General features: G+C 38.7%; 1 protein-coding gene across 2 annotated transcripts in view; it reads right to left on the minus strand.

Annotated features, from left to right (window-relative positions):
• Window positions 1–1649: 1649 nt before the first annotated feature.
• The window catches only part of INTS7 (integrator complex subunit 7), a 54737-nt gene continuing 38273 nt past the window's right edge, over window positions 1650–18113 (minus strand). Inside the window, exons 15-20 of one of the 2 annotated variants that reach the window (XM_081024815.1) lie at window positions 17031–17134; window positions 15865–15933; window positions 13769–13901; window positions 8666–8764; window positions 7168–7353; window positions 1650–4962 (exon numbers count right to left, since the gene is read on the minus strand). In XM_081024815.1, coding sequence (XP_080880941.1) covers window positions 4675–4962; window positions 7168–7353; window positions 8666–8764; window positions 13769–13901; window positions 15865–15933; window positions 17031–17134 — 879 coding nt within the window. In that variant the 3' untranslated portion in view covers window positions 1650–4674. The remainder of the gene's footprint in view (window positions 4963–7167; window positions 7354–8665; window positions 8765–13768; window positions 13902–15864; window positions 15934–17030; window positions 17135–18113) is intronic. The other variant, XM_081024816.1, reaches the window with a different exon arrangement.

Consider the following 18113-nt stretch of genomic DNA (forward strand, 5'->3'; position numbering starts at 1 on the left):
TTTTGCTTCGCAAAGTTCTTTTTATACTCAGAACTATTTGGATGTTATTTTAATAATTCCAAGTTTATGCCATGGGCCCTACAGTACACCAAATCAGTTTGTAATAGAGCTATCAAAAACCTATCTTTTCAGGACATAAAATTTTGGAAGGCCTCAAAGGGAATTGGGGGAATTGGTGACTTGCAAGATTTGCTTCTTTTCTAGAAAATTCTGCCTTGAAACAGTACCAGAAATCTGAAATCAACATTGTAAAATTCCCTTCTGAAAACAGCCATTTAATGGGCGGAGGGGAGGAAGAAGGTTTTTCCCAGTTTAAGCACCTTATTTATTTTTTTCTTTAGGCTTTCAGTCAATAATCTGATAACAAAACTCTAGCCTGGAGGCAAGCCAGCCAGTCTAATTCAGTCATTTTATAGACCAGGAAACTAAAGTCTACAGAAATGAAGTGACTTGCCCCAGGTCACAGAGCTAATTCATCAGAGCCCAAAGTGGAACCCTTTCTTTCTGATTCAGCTCTCTCCACACCCGGTAAAAGGTCATGGGCTCTGCACAGGTCCTCCATACCACTCTGGCAATTCTTCCTAAAGCTTGTTCCCGGACGCTGTGACATCATGCATTGAGTACAGCGGGCTACATCTAAAGGGATGTCATCACAGTAGCCAACGATCTGGCTATTGGCAGTGAAAGGTGTTGTATTGGGACAATAGCCCACAAAGCCAAGTGATCTTAGGGGGACCTGAGTTATCAATAACTTCTCACCTAGAGGCCATGTGATAAGAAAAAAATATGTATCATTCTTTTTCTTTGAAGTCTACCATTCCTCTGAGCCAATGTCAACTTTAAAGAGAAAAAGGCAAAACACATGCAACAAAATTGAGCGATTTATTTAAAAAGGAAACTTCCAAGGAATGTGCCTGCTTCACGTTAGGAGTTGCTTCCAGCCCAAGAACCCATGTTAATATCTGCAATCCTGTGATCCTTGATGTTTAGAAACCATGAACCCGAAGCACTGACTGATCACAAATCAAGAAAGAACAGTTAAATCATACCGTGTTTCCCCGAAAATAAGACTTAGCTGGATCATCAGCTCTAATGCGTCTTTTTTTTAACGCTTTTTAAAATTAATTTATTTTTATTTTAAATAGACATTTATCATTTATATCCCTCACACTGTGTGAACACCCCTCCCCTCAACCACTATTCATCTGACATCGCACAGAGCCATTACATTTCCACTGTCTCTATTCCTAATGCTGTACTCCACTTCTTGTAACTATATACATACGTATGTACATACATACATATATATATATATATATATATATATATATAAAGTTGTAGTTGATATTCATTATTGTTCAGCTTCAGATGTACAGTGCTGTGATCAGACATCTACATCTTCCCTGAGGTGGTCTCCGTAACGAGACAAGTGTCCATCGGATACCCTACAAAATCTTTATAACATTATTGATCACATCCCCCAAATTAACTTTTGTAACCCCATGGCAATCTTGTGGTTACTGACTGTTTTCTAATCCCCCCACCTTCCTCCTTGTCCCCACCAAGCAACCCTGTTTTTCGAGCAACCCTGTATTTCCTTTATGTCTTAAAACTGTTTCTGATTAGTTCATTCATTTATTCTTTTCTTTAGATTCCACATATAAGTGAGATCATATGGTACTTGTCTTTCTCTGTCTGACTTATTTCACATAACATAATGTTCTCTAGGTCCATCCATGTTGTTGCAAATGGTAAGATTTCTTTGTTCTTTATAGCTGCGTAATACTCCATTGTATAAATGGACCACAGTTTCTTAATCCAGTCGTCTACCGATGGGCATTTCGGTTGTTTCCATGTCTTGGCTATTGTGTATAGTGCTGCAATAAACATAGGAGTGCATAAATTTTTTTGAATTAGAGTTTTGGATTTCTCCAGATAGATACCTAGGAGTAGAATTGCTGGATCATAAGGTAGTTGCATTTTCAGATTTTTGGGATACCTCCATATTGTTTTCCATAGTGGTTGCATCAATCTGCAATCTCACCAACAGTGCACGAGAGATCCCTTTTCTCCACATCCGTGCCAGCACTTGTTATTTGATTTATTGATGGTAGTCATTTTGACTGGGGTGAGGTAGTATCTCATTGTGGTTTTTATTTGCATTTATCTGATGGTTAGTGAGATTGAACATTTTTCATATGTCTGTTTGCCATCTGTATGTCATTTTTAGAAAAATGTCTCTTCATGTCTTGTGCCCATTTTTTAATTGGGTTGGTTTTTTGGAGTTGAGTTTTTTTATAAATTTGGGATATTAACCCCCAAAGATATTTGCCAGACATATCATTGGCAAATATCTTTTCCCATTCAGTAGGATCCCTTCTGGTTTTATTGATGGTTTCCTTTTTGTGAGAAAAACTTTTTAGTTTGATACAATCCCACATTTATTTTTTTCTCTTACTTCCCTCGCCCAAGAGGATATATCAGTAAAAATCTTTCTCCGGGTAATGTCTGTGAAGTTTCTTCCTGTATTTTCTTCTAGGAATTCTATGGTTTCTGACCTTACATTTACGTCTCTAAGCCATTTTGAATTTATTTTTGTATATGGTGTAAGGAGGTGGTCCAGCTTCATTTTTTTTTGCATGTGTCTGTCCAGGTTTCCCAGCACCATTTATTGAATAGACTGTCTTTACCCCACCGTAAATTCTTGCTTCCCTTGTCGTAGATTAAATGACCACATAGGCATGGATTTATTTCTTGGCTCTCTATTCTGTTCCATCGATCTATGTGTCTGTTTTTATGCCAGTACCATGCTGTTCTGATTACTGTAGCCTTGTAGTATAATTTGATGTCAGGTATCGTTATACCTCCCATTTTGTTATTTCTCAAGATTGCCGAGGCTATCCGAGGTCTTCTATGGTTCCATACAAATTTTAGGATTATATGTTCTATTTCTGTAAAAAACGTCCTTGGCAGTTTGCTAGGAATTGCATTGAATATGTATATTGCCTTAGGCAGTATGGACATTTTAATTATATTAATTCTTCCTATCCATGAACATGGTATGTGTTTACATCTATTTGTATCTTCTTTCATTTCTTTCTTCAGTGTCTTATAATTTTCTGAGTACAGATCTTTTACTTCTTTGGTTAAATTTATTCCCAGGTATTTTATAGTCTTTGAAGCAATTGTAAATGGCATTGTTTTCTTAATTTCTCCTTCTGATGTTTTATTATTGGTATATACAAATGCAACTGATTTCCAAACATTAATTTTGTATCCTGCTACTTTACTAAATTCATTTATCAGATCTAATAATTTCTTGGTGGAGTCTCTATATAGTATCATGTCATCTGCATATAATGACAATTTTACTTCCTCCTTATCAATTTGGATGCCTTTTATTTCCTTTTCTTGTCTGATTGCTGTGGCTAGAACTTCCGGCACTATGTTGAATAGAACTGGAGGAAGTGGGCAACCTTGCCTTGTTCCTGATCTCAAGGGGAATGGTTTTAGCTTTTCCCCATTGAGTTCTAATGCGTCTTTTGGAGCAAATATTAATATAAGACCGGGTCTTATATTAAAGTAAGACCGGGTCTTATATTAAGTGAGACCCAGTTTTATATTAATTTTTGCTCCAAAAGATGCATTAGAGCTGATGGTCTGGCTAGGTCTGATTTTTGGAAAAACACGGTATTTAGTGTACTGTGTTAAGAAAGTATATTATTATTAGATTTTATAATGGTTTTCAACCAGTATTGAAAAAAAAGGGGTTTCCTGGCTAACCAGAAAACTTCTTTTCCCTGAGCATCCCAACTAACTGAGGTTGTGTTATAAAGAAACTGTTCTTTCTAACCAAGTCCAGCATTACAGAACTTACCAAGAAATTAAAACAATCAAAGGAAAAGAGCTTCCCTCCTACCTTAAAACATTAAGATATTAAATGTGAGTGACTTTTTTCACCCTTTGAAACAATGTACAATGTCTACACAATCACACACATATTAGAAAAACAAAACTATTAATCCCAATCTTGCTATGTAATTGTTAGCTGCTCTTTGGGTCAATTAAATACTAAAACAATAAATTAGGATTGCTTTAGCACAGAAAAGATAGGTAAGTGGTTGAAATAATACACCAGGATGTTTCAATTCTGTCAAACTGCCTGCTCTCAATCCAGAAGATGGCTATTTCTGGGGACACTTCCACGTTCATCTGTATAAGGGCTCAGTTCCTATTAAACCAGTGAACCCTGAACCTGCTGGTCAGAACTTTCCAAGGACTAGCTCAGAATTAGAGGTCTGTGTCAGCAGTAAATGATACATTTGGGTAGAAACAGTCAAATTCACTAATTCAGTGATCCCAATATGTGACTTTTCTTGAAAAAAGAAAAGGCTCAGCAACAGTAAAAACAATAAAAGAAAGAAAACGTTAAATACGAGATAAAGGACTCGGGTAAAGAAACAAGGAAAAAAAATCTTCCTGGTTAGGAACCCAATTATTTCTTAAATTAAGTTTTTAAGGAAAAAAATCATTTTTCAGAATATCCCATTGCAGAAACCAATGAGCAAATGGACTCCACATTATAACTTTCGTATCTTAATCATATGAAAAAAGCAAATTATTTCTGACAATTTGATCAACCCCTGTAAAGTTTGTAATGCATTCATCACGTGGCTAAAATCGCGTGTAGGCGTTTCTTTGTTGCTGCTGTTGTAATGGTTGCTGGGCTTGCTGCTGCTGTAGGCGAATTTGCTGGGAATACGGGTCTTCCAGGGATTTGACAAATATGGTAGTTCTGGGACCAGTCTTCCATACGATACCATTGGCGTCTTTCACTGAAGATTCCACCGTAATGTTGTGTGTTCCAAGGATAGCAAAGTTCAACAGAAACTGAGTACTAAAGTAATCATTATGAGGCTCAACCCTTTGCTCCATCTCATTGGTGATGTTGTCAATGGGTATCTGGAATAAAAGAATTGTTAAATAACAACAGCTAACATTTACTGAGTGCTTACTATGAATGAGCTAGGCCCTGCCTAAGTGCTTATATACTCATAATACATGCACACAACCAACAGGCAGGTACCATTATTATCCTTGCTTTATAGATGAGGTAGCAAACAGGTTAAGTAATTTCTTCAAGGTTACACAGCTGAGTGGTGGAGCTGGCATCTGAACCTAGGCAGGCTAACTCCATAGCCTACACCCTTCGTTATGAAGTGATACTGCCTCGTCACTATCCTAGAACAGAACGAACTCCCAGAGCCTTTCTCAACCCCTTCATATGCTGGCCTTTCTTCCCAGTAAAGGAGTTGAGGACATGCCATCCCAAAACATGCTGCTTTGGCATACTGATTATTTTGAGCTAAAGGCACTTAAGAAACAACAGATGCAGGAAGGGCTCTCTGACCTGCCTCTTTTTACTCTAAAACAGGTCATAAAATTTCACCTGAGAAAGGTAGCTTCCTATACCAGGAAGAGAAGAACATCCTATCCCCAGAGACTGGGAATCAATGCTGAAATGACCTGTACACACCAACCTACTAAAATAACACTTTCCTTCCACTAGTCCCACCCACTGCCCCAACAGATCTCCTCATCACTTCCCCATAATTTACTGCCCTGAGCCCATGTAAGATTTTAATAACACTTGTATGCTCTTCTGTTAATCTGCCTTATGTCAGTTTAAACTTAGGTCCAGCTGGAGACTCTGGACCTAAGTTAATTCTCTAAATAATGAGAATTTCCTGACTTTACTCAATGCCTCTCAAGAGGTGAGTCAGCAAGCAGACCAGTACTCTCAGTTTGAATGTTTTTTTCTTAATAGGAGTCATTATATGCAAGGAACAAAGAGAATCATGGTTACTGTTCTTTTAAACTCCAAGAGAGGAGAGAGCTGCAGACAGGGACAACTCAACTATGTAAATTCTCATTATGATCCTCTGACAACAGAGATCATGCAAACATAACAGCTGTATTCTAAAAACAGTAAGTGATTTTTTTTTTCCATCAGTCACCAAATATTTACTGAGTGGCTACAGAAGGCACCATGCTTTGTGTCAAGAAAGTCAAAAGAGGAAGAGAATGAGGGCTGAGCCTTATCAGAGTGGGCAGAGCGCTAGAGAGGGTAAGTTACCAAAGTAAAGAAAGTAATGATGGCTCAAACCAGGCCTTCCCTTGGCTTTTTGGCCTAAAACCACCAAAGAGAAAATGCACTCTTTTTATATCTTTACTGATACTCCTTTCCTTGCTATGAACCTCAGCGATGCCCACAATAAACCGGGGCATAGCCAATTTGGGCAGTTGAACAAGTCTGTTCATACAACTGTGTGTTGGACCCCTTCCTTCACTTACTGAGAATAAACCACCAAGAAACTGGAAAGAGATGTGTCTAAGGGAGAAACATTCTACATTTGGAAGACTGGTTATTTCCATGGGCACAGATTCAGAACCTTAGCTTTGGCTAACAAAGTACACACGAGTTTGGTTAACTTATCTCATGATTTCACAAAGCAGTAAATTCCTAGGGTTATTCATACCTATAGGGTTATCTGTAGGGTATGTCAATGCTACTTTTTTTTGAAAATGCTAAAATTTACTTAAAATAGAGAAAAATAAATAGATGTGTTGTTTTGGGGGCGGGGGCAAGGGAGACGCTTCTTCTCCACTCCTCCTGCTCCCCTCCATGTGGAGGGACCTTTTATTAGATGAGCAGTACTGGTGTCCAGGAGAGGAGGTGAAGCCTACTGACTGTTAAGGGTGGGCACTGGGCATGGGGAGCTAGGTACCTTCTCTTTCCCTTCTTCTCTGGGCTTCAGGCTGTTCCTCTCTGCCATCAGTGTTACGGGCAGGCCCTTGTATGGACTGGCTGAGGCTGGGTGGGAAAATTCAGTTCAGAGGTACAAGGCTAGGAAGTGCTTGCTAGCGCTAGCTTTCCCCATGGCTGTAACAGTAATAACACTCACAGTGTGATCTACCAACTAGTTCAGGCAGGGAAGAGAGAAGCATTGTTTATCAGCCACTCAAACCCCAATATGTGCTTTTAACCCATGCCTATCTGATCCCTTGGAAAGAACTGCAATCTATTTAACCATGAAAAACACTGGGAAACTTCCAATAACGAGTTGATAAAATTCGCATCACAATGCTGCCTCTTTTCTAAATTACCTTGTAGTCTTGTCCAGATTTACTCTGTAGCATGGAAGAAACATGCAGACAGACAGACTGAATTTTGCGGAAGAGCCCTGGTTTAGATCCGTGCTGAACCACTCCCTCTACCTTCAGCGCCAGCTGCTGGTTATTCTGGACGGCGATGGGCTCTGCAGGGTTCCGCGGGGATGGTGACAGGGCGAGCTGGAATACCAACATTAAAATAAACGCTAACAACCAAGAACAAGCTTCCTTCCAACAAACATGTCTGTGCTAATCGTTGGTTATACATTAAAATCTCTCTCTCTCTTGTGCGCGCACGCGCGCGATCTGACTGTGCTGAGACAACCAGACAGATGTTATCTTTGGAGTCAAGGGTTCCCTACCCCTAATGTCTCCTTTTAAATACCCGTTTTCTTTTGTTTTTCCACCTACAAACCCCAGTTCTGTTTGAGGGTAACAGGATTAGACGAGTGAAAGCACTGTTTTCCCAATTTCAGGGGGAGGGGTGCATTTCTCTGACAATGAACCGATTCTAATAGGGAAATACAACTATGTAAACTTTCATGTCCAGCTGCTGTCTCTTTGGTCTTGGGCAAGTTTAAATTGACTAAATTCAAATGCAAATGAACTTAAAATTCTAGGATTACAAACACAAACAAGTCACCATGGTATAAAAGTCAGTTTCTACAAATGAACCAAATGACATTTTAAATCTCATTAGTATAGTTTTTCTTTAAAAACATATTAAAAATCCCAAATACACTTCAACTATAGAAAGCTCAAGTCTTGCTAAACAAAAATATGGAACAAATTGGGTCTTTGTTATGATGTTAAGCCACTGAACTAATCAACTCGGGAAACCTGCTACCTTAGGACTTCTTCCCTAGATAATCAATTTTCCTTACTATTCAGGCCATTTTGAAATAGTATACTTTGTTATCTGCAACCAAAGCATTTGAATGGATGCAAAATTACACTGAACACGTTTACTGACAGGGATAATCCAGGAAATCTCTCAGAAGTGACAATTTCCCCCCTTTTCCGACAATTCCATTCTTTGAATCAAAAATTGCTTGTGAATCTTGGGTGGCTTAAATATTTTAAAATACTAACTCTACTCATTGGCCAACTCCTCAAAACTTGTTGTTCAAAGACAAAAATGCTTTGGAGGTAGGCTGGTGATGTTTACTAGATCTGATTCATTCGAAGCTGGTGATCAGAGGTGGGCTCAGCTCAAGATCCTTGCAGACTACCACTCAACTTATTCTTGGAGTACGGAGCCATGGGACAGCGCTCCAGGTACCCAAATGTCTGTCTCAATGCACTTGGTACTGACAGGTATCCCATCCCCTTCACCAAACCAGCTGGTAAAGGGAGGAAAGGCTTACAACTAAAGGGCATTAGTTTTATCAAAATCAAAGGTAAGATCCTGAAGCAGAACTACATCCTACTTAATCTGCAGACATAACTGGGTTTTTACTCTATATTAACCTTAGTATTCTTCCTATATTACCTTAATGCTGGTAGATTGCAGTTTCTGGAAAAAGTATCTCTGAAATGAAAGAGGAACTTTCAGCAAAGCAATGATGGCATTGCAGAGACATGCTGTATGCTGGTCGGGGGAAAGAAAATAAATCAAATGAAAATAAATTCCCAAATTTATCAACAAATGGTACTTTCAGGAAGAAATTTTAAAACTACAAACGCCCATATAGATTATTACAAAGTCAATAATAACAATATCACCAACCAGGAAAGAGGCATTAACAGCTAGATATAGTGTACATTTGCCAAATCATTCATGTTAAGGAATACAAATATAATTTTATTTTATTTTGAAGTAGTACGTTCAATAAAGAAGTAAGTAACAGAAGAGAGAAAAATCCACATTGCTCAAGGCCGAGCGATATGCAATATTTGCATCTGTATAGAGCTCAGAGCTATCAGACACATTATGATACTAAAGCACAGAGTAACTATCATCTGGACAAGTACGCAGAGTATGTGGTCAGGAAGCCGGAGCAGCATGCTCATATCCCACGGCTGACACCACATCCCATGTGGAACCTCTGCTTTGAGCGGCCGCATTTCTTTAACACGTCTCCTCTAGGTGGCCTCCCTGACCCTATGATCACGGGTCCCCAGAGAGTGAGCAATGGTGGAAACTTACTGGAGTTCAGGTTAAGGATGACGATATTGTTCCACTCGATGGCATTCTGAAACTTGAATGAAGTGCCTTATTTCTAAAATCTATTTCACAAATTTAACTGAGTTTTGAAAATCCCAGCATTACTGCAGCGTAATAGTAATAGTGTAGTGAATCCTTTGAGACTTAGTGCAAAGAACCAGAATTTAAGAGTTCAAAGATTGATTAATTAGCTAATTAATTAATTTAAAACTACTTTATTAATGTACAAATGACATACAAAAAGCTGTACATACTTAATGTATACAACTTGATGAGTATGGAGGTAAGTATACACCCAGGAAAGCATGAAGGCTATTTTAAAGATCACCTAGTGCAAACTGGAACCTACGTTGCCTGACTCTTAGTTTAGCGATTTTTGTTCCATTTCACCAGTGATTTGCAAACTAAATAGAAAAATAAGTTAGAGCTCCATGAGAACACTTCAACCTTTAGGTGACTCAAAACCATTCCTGCTTAGTCTACTAGCCCCTCCTCTCAGCGTCCTGCCCCCACCAAAGCAGCACAGGTTGAAAACCACTCCATTGTATAGTATGCTGTCTGTCCTAAGCTCCTGATGCCCAGTAGGGTGTCACTTAGCTGCCTATGCTGTAAACATTTTTAGAAAGTTGGGCATTAAGGCTGAAAGCCAGAATCCACTGCTCACTGTTTCAGGCTACTGAACATTTTGTGCCCAACAGATTCCACGATATATGCAAATGCCAGGTCTATTACTTGAGATAATCACAGCACAGATTTAAAGACATTGGTTCTATTACTTCAGGCTTAAGTGCTAAAACAAAACAGCACCACTGTTCATCCACCTGCAACAAGGAATCTGGGAAGCGTGTGCAGGGACATTCTACTTGTGGTAGAACCTTTGATGCCCCAATAGTGTTTAAGGATGAGAAACATCTTTAAAGATGGACTAAGGAACCCAAGTGACCTCAGGCTGTTCCTGGGCAAAAAGGTACCATTTTCCCTTTTAAAAGCAGGCAGATTCTGTAGTTCCCCAGCAAGGGACAGCAAGGCTGCCTGTGAGGCCACTAGCCCCTGGGGCACAGTTCCCCAGGTATGTTAGTAGCAGATTACTATCTATTACAGTAACAGTCTGGAGATGTGAAATCACTTATCAAGGATAGCAAACCAGCTGGGCTAACCTATCAGCACTCTCTTCACTGCCAAATCCAATACTTTCCAGGCTTTGCATTTTCTGACATTTCTATGGTAACTGATAATGCTCTTTTTCCATGAAACTGCACTTAATGGTCCCTGCCTCACTTCTCCATCTTCTTTCCTAAGAGTCTCTTCCTTTGTTCGGTCCTTAAATGTTGACGCTCTCCGTAGTCACTTTCTCCTCTCACTCTGTATGCTCCTAACAGGCAATTTTATGCCCATGACTTTACACGCATTCCAGCTGATCTCCTCCTTCCCACATCAGACCTATTACCCAATTGCCCACAAGACAGCCACACGTTTAAAAAGGAAACCTTTATCTTCTTCCCCCATTCCTCTATATTGTCTCAGGAAAGTATCAATCACTTGTGTACTTGGTCACCTAAGCTGGAAACCTGGATGCCACGTCTCCATCCTCTCACATTAAAAAATAATAATAATAAAAAATAAATAAATAAATAAATAAATAAAAATCAAGCCTTGTAAATACAGTGGTACGTTGGTTTTCGAACAAAATCCGTTCCGGAAGACCGTTCGAGTTCTGAAACGTATGAAAACCGAGGCACGGTTTCCCCATAGAAAGTAATGCAAAATGGATTAATCTATTCCAGACCTTTAAAATCAACCCCTAAAACTGCAAATTTAACATGAATTTTACTATCTAATGATACCATATATCCATAAAATCTACAGCATTCGTAAACCGAAATGTTCGTCAACAGACATTTGAAAACCACTGTATTATCCCTAAATATCTTTCTTATGTATCTGTTCTCATTCCTACTGCCATTACTATTAACTAGGCCCTTACCTTGAATTACTAAAACCTTGTAACTACTCTTTTCCTTTAATTTCACACTCTCCAAACCATTACTTTTCTGCTCCCACATAACAGTAATGTACAATGTTAACCACTTATCTTCCCTACCCATTAAAAATTCCTAAAAAGCATCCAGTGTCTACAGGATAAAGTCCAAACTCCTTAATACTGTGTTCAAAGCCTTTTGTCACCTGGCCTCTGCCTCCCTCTCCCGGCCCTAGCCTGAACATTATACTACAGTGATACAAACTGTTCTCAGAAGACACCATGCTATTTCATGCCTCTGCTTTCACACATGCCATTCTCTGCCTGAAAGCCCTACCCTTCCTTACCTGTCAGGAAAACTCATATGCAAAGACGTCTTCTCTCTGACTGCACCCTCGCCCCATCTTGGTTATCTTTTGACATACTGGTAAATCACTTTCTCTTTTGCGCTACATGTCTATCTCATGCAGAGCTCTGTTACTGCACATACACTGCGTTGTGTTTGTTGACGAAATCTTTCTTTCTTATTAGACTACAGACACAAGGGAAGACCCTGTGTCTCTGTCATTTTTCTATTCCAAGGAGCCAATAAATGCTTGTGGAACTGACTGTGGGGTTCAGAAAGTATCAAATCTATAAAATACAATGTGGAGAAGAAAAGGGAATTAACATTCATTAACCACTTCTTAGGTGCCAGGCAATACGCATTATTTCATTTAAACTTCACAGTAACCCTAAGAGGTAGATATTTTTTCCATATCATAGAAAAAAAGCGTTAGTACTTTGTCTAAAATCACGGACTTGCTGAGTGGCAGAGGCAGAATGTGAACCTAGGACTCTCTTCTCTGTACTGTGTTTCCCACTAGGCAGAAACTCCCCCTTCCTTCCATTATATTCAGTGGATTCAACTCCATCAAACTCAAGTTACTATTTGGCATCTACTTAATTTCTTAGGGTACAGTTTAGAAGGAATAGAAAATAATTTAATCAAACACCACACACAGATGTGTGTTTACTTCAAAGATAATCTTTACAATCTCCCTTAGTAACCAATCTCGGTGTCAAACAGCTACTTGTGTCAATTCAATTCAGCAAATATGTACTGACAATCTTATGAGAAAAGCTGTATGTCAAGGAAAGTATTTATAGTTAAAATCTAATCTAACTCTTGAATCATCCTGCCAATTTGTCCTTAAAATCTAACTCTTGAATCATCTTGCCAATTTCTTCTAAATCACTTGATAAATGATGAATATCGTATGAGAAGAGTGGGAACTAGATGACAACTACAGGGAATCCCAGCATCTAATGGGTAGGCAGGCCAAAAATAACTCTCCAAGGAGTCAAGTTCAAAGACAGGGTGTTACAGATTGAATGCATGTGTCTTCTCCAAACTCATATGGTGAAGCTGTAACGTCCAATGTGTTGGTATTTGGAGGTGGGGCCTTTGGGAGGTGACTAGGCTTAGATGAGGTCATGAGGATGGACCCCCCCCCTCCATGAAGGGATCAGTGTCCTTGTAAGAAGAGACCACAGCTCTCTCTCTGTTTCTTTCTCAACACATGAGGACACAGTGAGACAGCAGCAGTCTGCAAGCCAGCAAGAGGGCTCTCAGCAGGGACGGAATTGGCTAGCACCTTTATCCTGGATGTGCCAGCCTCCTAAACTAAGAGGAACAAATGTCTGCTGTTTAAGCCACCAGTCTATGGTATTTTGTTAGAGGAGCCTGAGCTGACTAAGACACTGGAGAATGGCCAGACAGGGAGGAGAAAATCTGGGTGAGAGTGTGTCAGTCTGTCCTCTGACTGGGAAGTCAGGAGAGAAGGCTGAATACGGAGCCAGGGCTCAACCATGCCAATGACAGTAGAGATCAGCAGGCTAAAGGTGGACAAGTATACTGAAAGATAGCAATGGCATCACCTGGTAGGAACTGATTTACTGCCAATCAGATAACAAGCCCTGTTCTTTGTGTTTCAATTGGCCAGTGGTTCTCAACCCTGGTGGCATGACAGCATCAGCTGGGAGCTTTTAAAAAACTAATGCCTGGGCTTCAACTGCACAGATTCAGAGTTAATTGGTCTAAAGTTGGGCCTGGACACTGAAGTATTTTTAAAAAAGCTTCCAAAATGATTCTAATGTGTAGCTAGGATTGAGAACAACTGCAACTTCAATTAACTTGTGAAAAAAGAAAAAAGGAGTTTTATCTGCATTTTGGAAGAGCAGATTTGACATGTTAATGGGACTATGTAGCAGCTACAGATGTGCTAAGTGCTTTCATGAATCATCTTCCTAACAGTGCTATGAGGTCGGTACTATATTAACCCTGTTACAAGACAGGCACAGAGGCTCAGAGAGGTCAATTTGTTGAAATCGTACAGTTTTAGTAAGTGTCAGAAATGGATAAAAACCCACTTCCACATTATAGAAACAATAAAACAAGTGCCACTTGCCATATAAGAAACAGGGGTATATTTCCGACTGAGTGATTCCACTTCCTCCAAGACATGATTATATACAGACATCATTCTTCTCTCGTATTCACTATCAGCATGGGCTGCTCCCGTAGATCCATATTCCTGGAAACTGAAGTCAAAATCAGTATCAATTAATGTCCACATGTGTCAGGCACTTTAAGTCCACACATTCTCATTTAATCTTTAAAATAACAAAGTACGTACTGTTCATTTCACAGAGGAGGAAACAGGCCTGGAGAGGTTCAGGAGTATTACTTCAGTCACGTAACTAACTAGGAAGTGACAAGCTGGAATTCAAACCCAGACCTGACTTCAAACTGTGCAAGTCTCAATCACTTTGGTTGCTAAGTAGTACAAAAGTGTTTATAAACTTTGTCCCTGAAGTCATTCCCTGATATTTTAGGCAGTAGAAACAAAGGTTAAGTGCAAAGGAATCATAATAGACTGAATAAGAAGCCAGAATAGAAAAATGTAATGGACGAGCATCTCAAAGTATTTTTTTTGATAATCCTAAAAACTTGGTATGAGGTAGATAGTAACATTCATGATTATAAACACCTCCCCACTCTACCCCACATTTACTGGTACTGATTCTGACCCTATGTTAGCTGCTAGAGATACAAAGTTGAATAAGACAAGGTCTCTTCTCCCCAAAACCCATCCAGGCTATGAAAGAAATACAGATTTTTTTAAAGAACTACAGTGAGACACCAATGTCATGCCTCCCTCGAAGTTCTTTTTAGCAGTAGGTCCTTTTTTACTTGAAAGGCATAAAATATAGGCCATTAAGAAGTTTTAGACAGAATCTATTCCTTGCGGTTGTACACTATTGCACACAAAACCCCAAACTCTCCTTCAAGGTATAAGGTTTCGTTTCCAATTTCTCATTGCTATGAAGGGCAAAGGCTAGGGGAATGGGTTTGGGGGATGATATGGGTTGCAGAAGAGTGAAGAAATGTGGTGGGAAGGGGAGAGGCATGAGAGCAGCATGTGCAAGCTAGCTAGATAACTCCCTTCATCCCATCCCAGCTGACAATGCGCCTATCTATCTCTCTGATGAAAAGTTAATAAAGAAAAACACTAATTTCTATCATGTCAAACAACAGTACAATGACATTGTGTTCTAAGAGGTTAAATGAGTGTGGCACGATGAAAAATAGTGTGAGCCTAGAAATATCAATTAATTGGCAAAAACTGAAAAGTATGGAGGTTTAAAAACATCTTCAAATTTAAAAGGGAGGAGCTTGTTAACAAAACAGTAACATAAAAAAACAAAGCACTTCAAGTCAAACACTACAAACCAAGGGGAAATAAACATAGATGAGAGAGGATAAATGGAAAAATAAGTAAAAATTAGTATGTCATGAAAATACTAAAATAGATCAGAGGAGTGGGAAAAAAAACAGCCAAGTAGCCTAGTCTGAGAACAGCCTAGTCCGAAAGAAGGCAAGGATCTTGGTATTGCCCTGAAAAGAAATGATGAGTCAATGCTTTAGGGCAGAGATATTTAAAATGCACTGTTGATTATATTCTCTTTGAAGAAGCTAGTCTTGGAATCACAGGCCTTAGTAGATTAAAAATTATAGACAGTCGAAAACGCATATTACAGAACAGAATACTATAATGTAAAAAAAGATGGATCGTTCTTTTGTAAAAATATTTTGAATAATCAGTTAATGGGGGAGGGGAGAAGAATTTAATAAAGCAAAAGCAGGAAACCTTTTTGTTTGGGGAACCAAAGAATAAAAATTTCAAGTTCAAGCTTAGTTATAGTAACTCAATTTTTCATACCCAAGTTTAGTTGTAATATACCAGAAAATGTTCAAATTCAAAGAATTTCTTCTCAGTTATTCCAGGTCAATATTGGGAAAACAAGAGGCAAGAGGTAAGCAAGCAATGAAGTCAAAAAAACCCAGGTTGTGTCACTAGCACTGAGGCCTCACTTAGTCAGATGCGGGAGAAGCTTTCTCTCTGTCTCCTTTTCTGTAACACCTCTTCCAAAACAGTTGTGACGATTAGGTAAGATAACATATGGGAAAGTGTTCTTTAAGGCAAACTATTATTAGAAATACCTGGCGGATTCTGGATCCAAAATCAGAGCTTCTATTGCATGAGATATCAGCAAACAGCTCTGCTGCTGTCTGGATTAATGTTAAGGTTACACCTGAAAATAATGCACTGACAAATGCACTACAGACTTTGTATTACCTGAATATTTAGTAAGTCAAGGTGAGAATCATATTTTTAGTGAAGGTAACCACACGTTATTGACTCAAATAGTGTGGGGCTCTATTTTTTCCTTTTAAGGGCTTTATGTTTTCTGAAATAGTGATTCTCAAATTCGTCCCAGGAGGGGTACTCCAGAGGCCCTAATGTGGGAAGGGGGACCCAAGCAACAGGCTATGATTCAATCAGAGAAACTGGTTTTAATCTTAGACATAGGAGTTTCACTGGTAAAAGCTAACAACAGTCTGCAGAGTGGATCCTAGGCTGGGGCTCAATGGGTCTGTTAACCCGTCTGAAACTGTATGCAGATTTGGAGGGATATGTACATAACACCTTTTTTAAGGGGAAGGGTCCATAGCATTCCTTAGGTTTTCAATCAGCACATCAAAATGCCAAGAACTACTGATTTACAGGTCCCACAAAGTGAAAACAATTACTGTCTTCCTTCCTTTCAGGCTGCTAATAAGAAAATATGGAGAACTTAGGAAAATATGAAGAGGGCTGAGGGAACAAGTGATGACCAAAACTACTGAACAGATCACTAATAAAGGTGATGGGAACCACCGTAAGGTTGTTAGCTGTGAAGAAAGGTGAGGCAAGACAGAAAACGGTTCTCTGGTGGGAAAAAGTTTTGTGTTGTCTGTTGTAGCTCAAGTGTGCACAAAGTATGCAACACCAGTGGTGGGATTTAGGTTTTGGGTGTTCTTCTTAGAGGTGGATAAAGACCACCATGAGTCACCATTTAAAAAAAAAAGCCTGGTTGAAGTTAAAAAGTAAAATTATACTCCTCATGTAAATTTCAAAGGAGAAATTATTAATTATACATCTATAGGCTTATCTGATATATATATTTTTTAGTTAAGCATGTCTGAAGTATTTACATTTAAAAGAATATTAAAAAGAGAAGGAAATATTATCTGACATATATTTTTGTAGCTAAGCATATCTGAAGTATTTACGTTTAAAAGAATACTTTGAAAGAGCAAGAAATATCAGGGCAAGTTTAGGATACAGTTCGACATTCCTCAAAGTTGCCGAATCAGCATCAAAAGATGCTTGATAAAGATCCCCATAGCGGGAAGCAAGGCTTCGGAATTCTTCCATGGACTGTTTCATCTGTAAAGAAGGAAAAATATTAATTATGATAAACAAACATGCTATCATTATTGCATGTAAATCAAATAACTTAAAAAAATCCAAAAAACACTTCACTTCTTTTTCATTCCATTAATTTTTATAAACCTTGTTAAATAAAATTAACAGAAGGCAAATAAAACTACAAAGATTATGGTAACATATATGTACAGAAACTTAAAAAATGTTGTATTTTTTAGCTTCAAGTTCCACTAAAATAATTACTATAGTTATAAACATCCCAAAGTTTCTTTAAAATGTCCTTTCTCTTTATACAGAGGGTGCCAAAAAAATGTATATACATTTTAAGAAAAAAAACCTGTATTAATTGTAATACTCAATATAAATGGATAACAAAAGAATACAGGTCACGTTTGAATTCTGCAATTACAAGAGGTGCTCAAAGTGGTTGCCATCAGCGTTCAGACACTTCTTCTTTTAATTTTTTTGGGAGTATTGGGGAACAGTGTATTTCTCCAGGGCCAATCAGCTCCAAGTCATTGTCCTTTAATCTAGATGTGGAGGGCGCAGCTCAGCTCCAAGTCCAGTCACTGTTTTCAATCTTTATATGCAGGGGGTGCAGCCCACCATCCCATGTGGGAATTGAACCGCCAACCTTGTTAAGAGCTCACGTTCTAACCAACTGAGCCATCGGCCGCCCCACAGACACTTCTGATTACAGCAAACTACTGCTTGAGCACAGATAACATCGCTTAAAATGTGTATATATTTTTTCGGCACCCTTGGTATAAACATGTAGCATCTTGTGAGACAGCTTCAATCACTTTGTCATTCCAATAAGACATCAGCCAGTCTATTTTTGGCAAGACAGATGAGTTAATAAGCATTTGATATTTAACGTCTGAGTCAAACCACTGACTTTTAAATTTCAGAACTGTTCATCTCACAACTAACCTCAAAAACCTCTTTAGGTGTACATAAAAACTGCATTGAAAATAAA

The sequence above is a fragment of the Rhinolophus hipposideros genome, assembly GCF_964194185.1.
Source record: "Rhinolophus hipposideros genome assembly, chromosome: 19".
NCBI lineage: Eukaryota > Metazoa > Chordata > Mammalia > Chiroptera > Rhinolophidae > Rhinolophus > Rhinolophus hipposideros.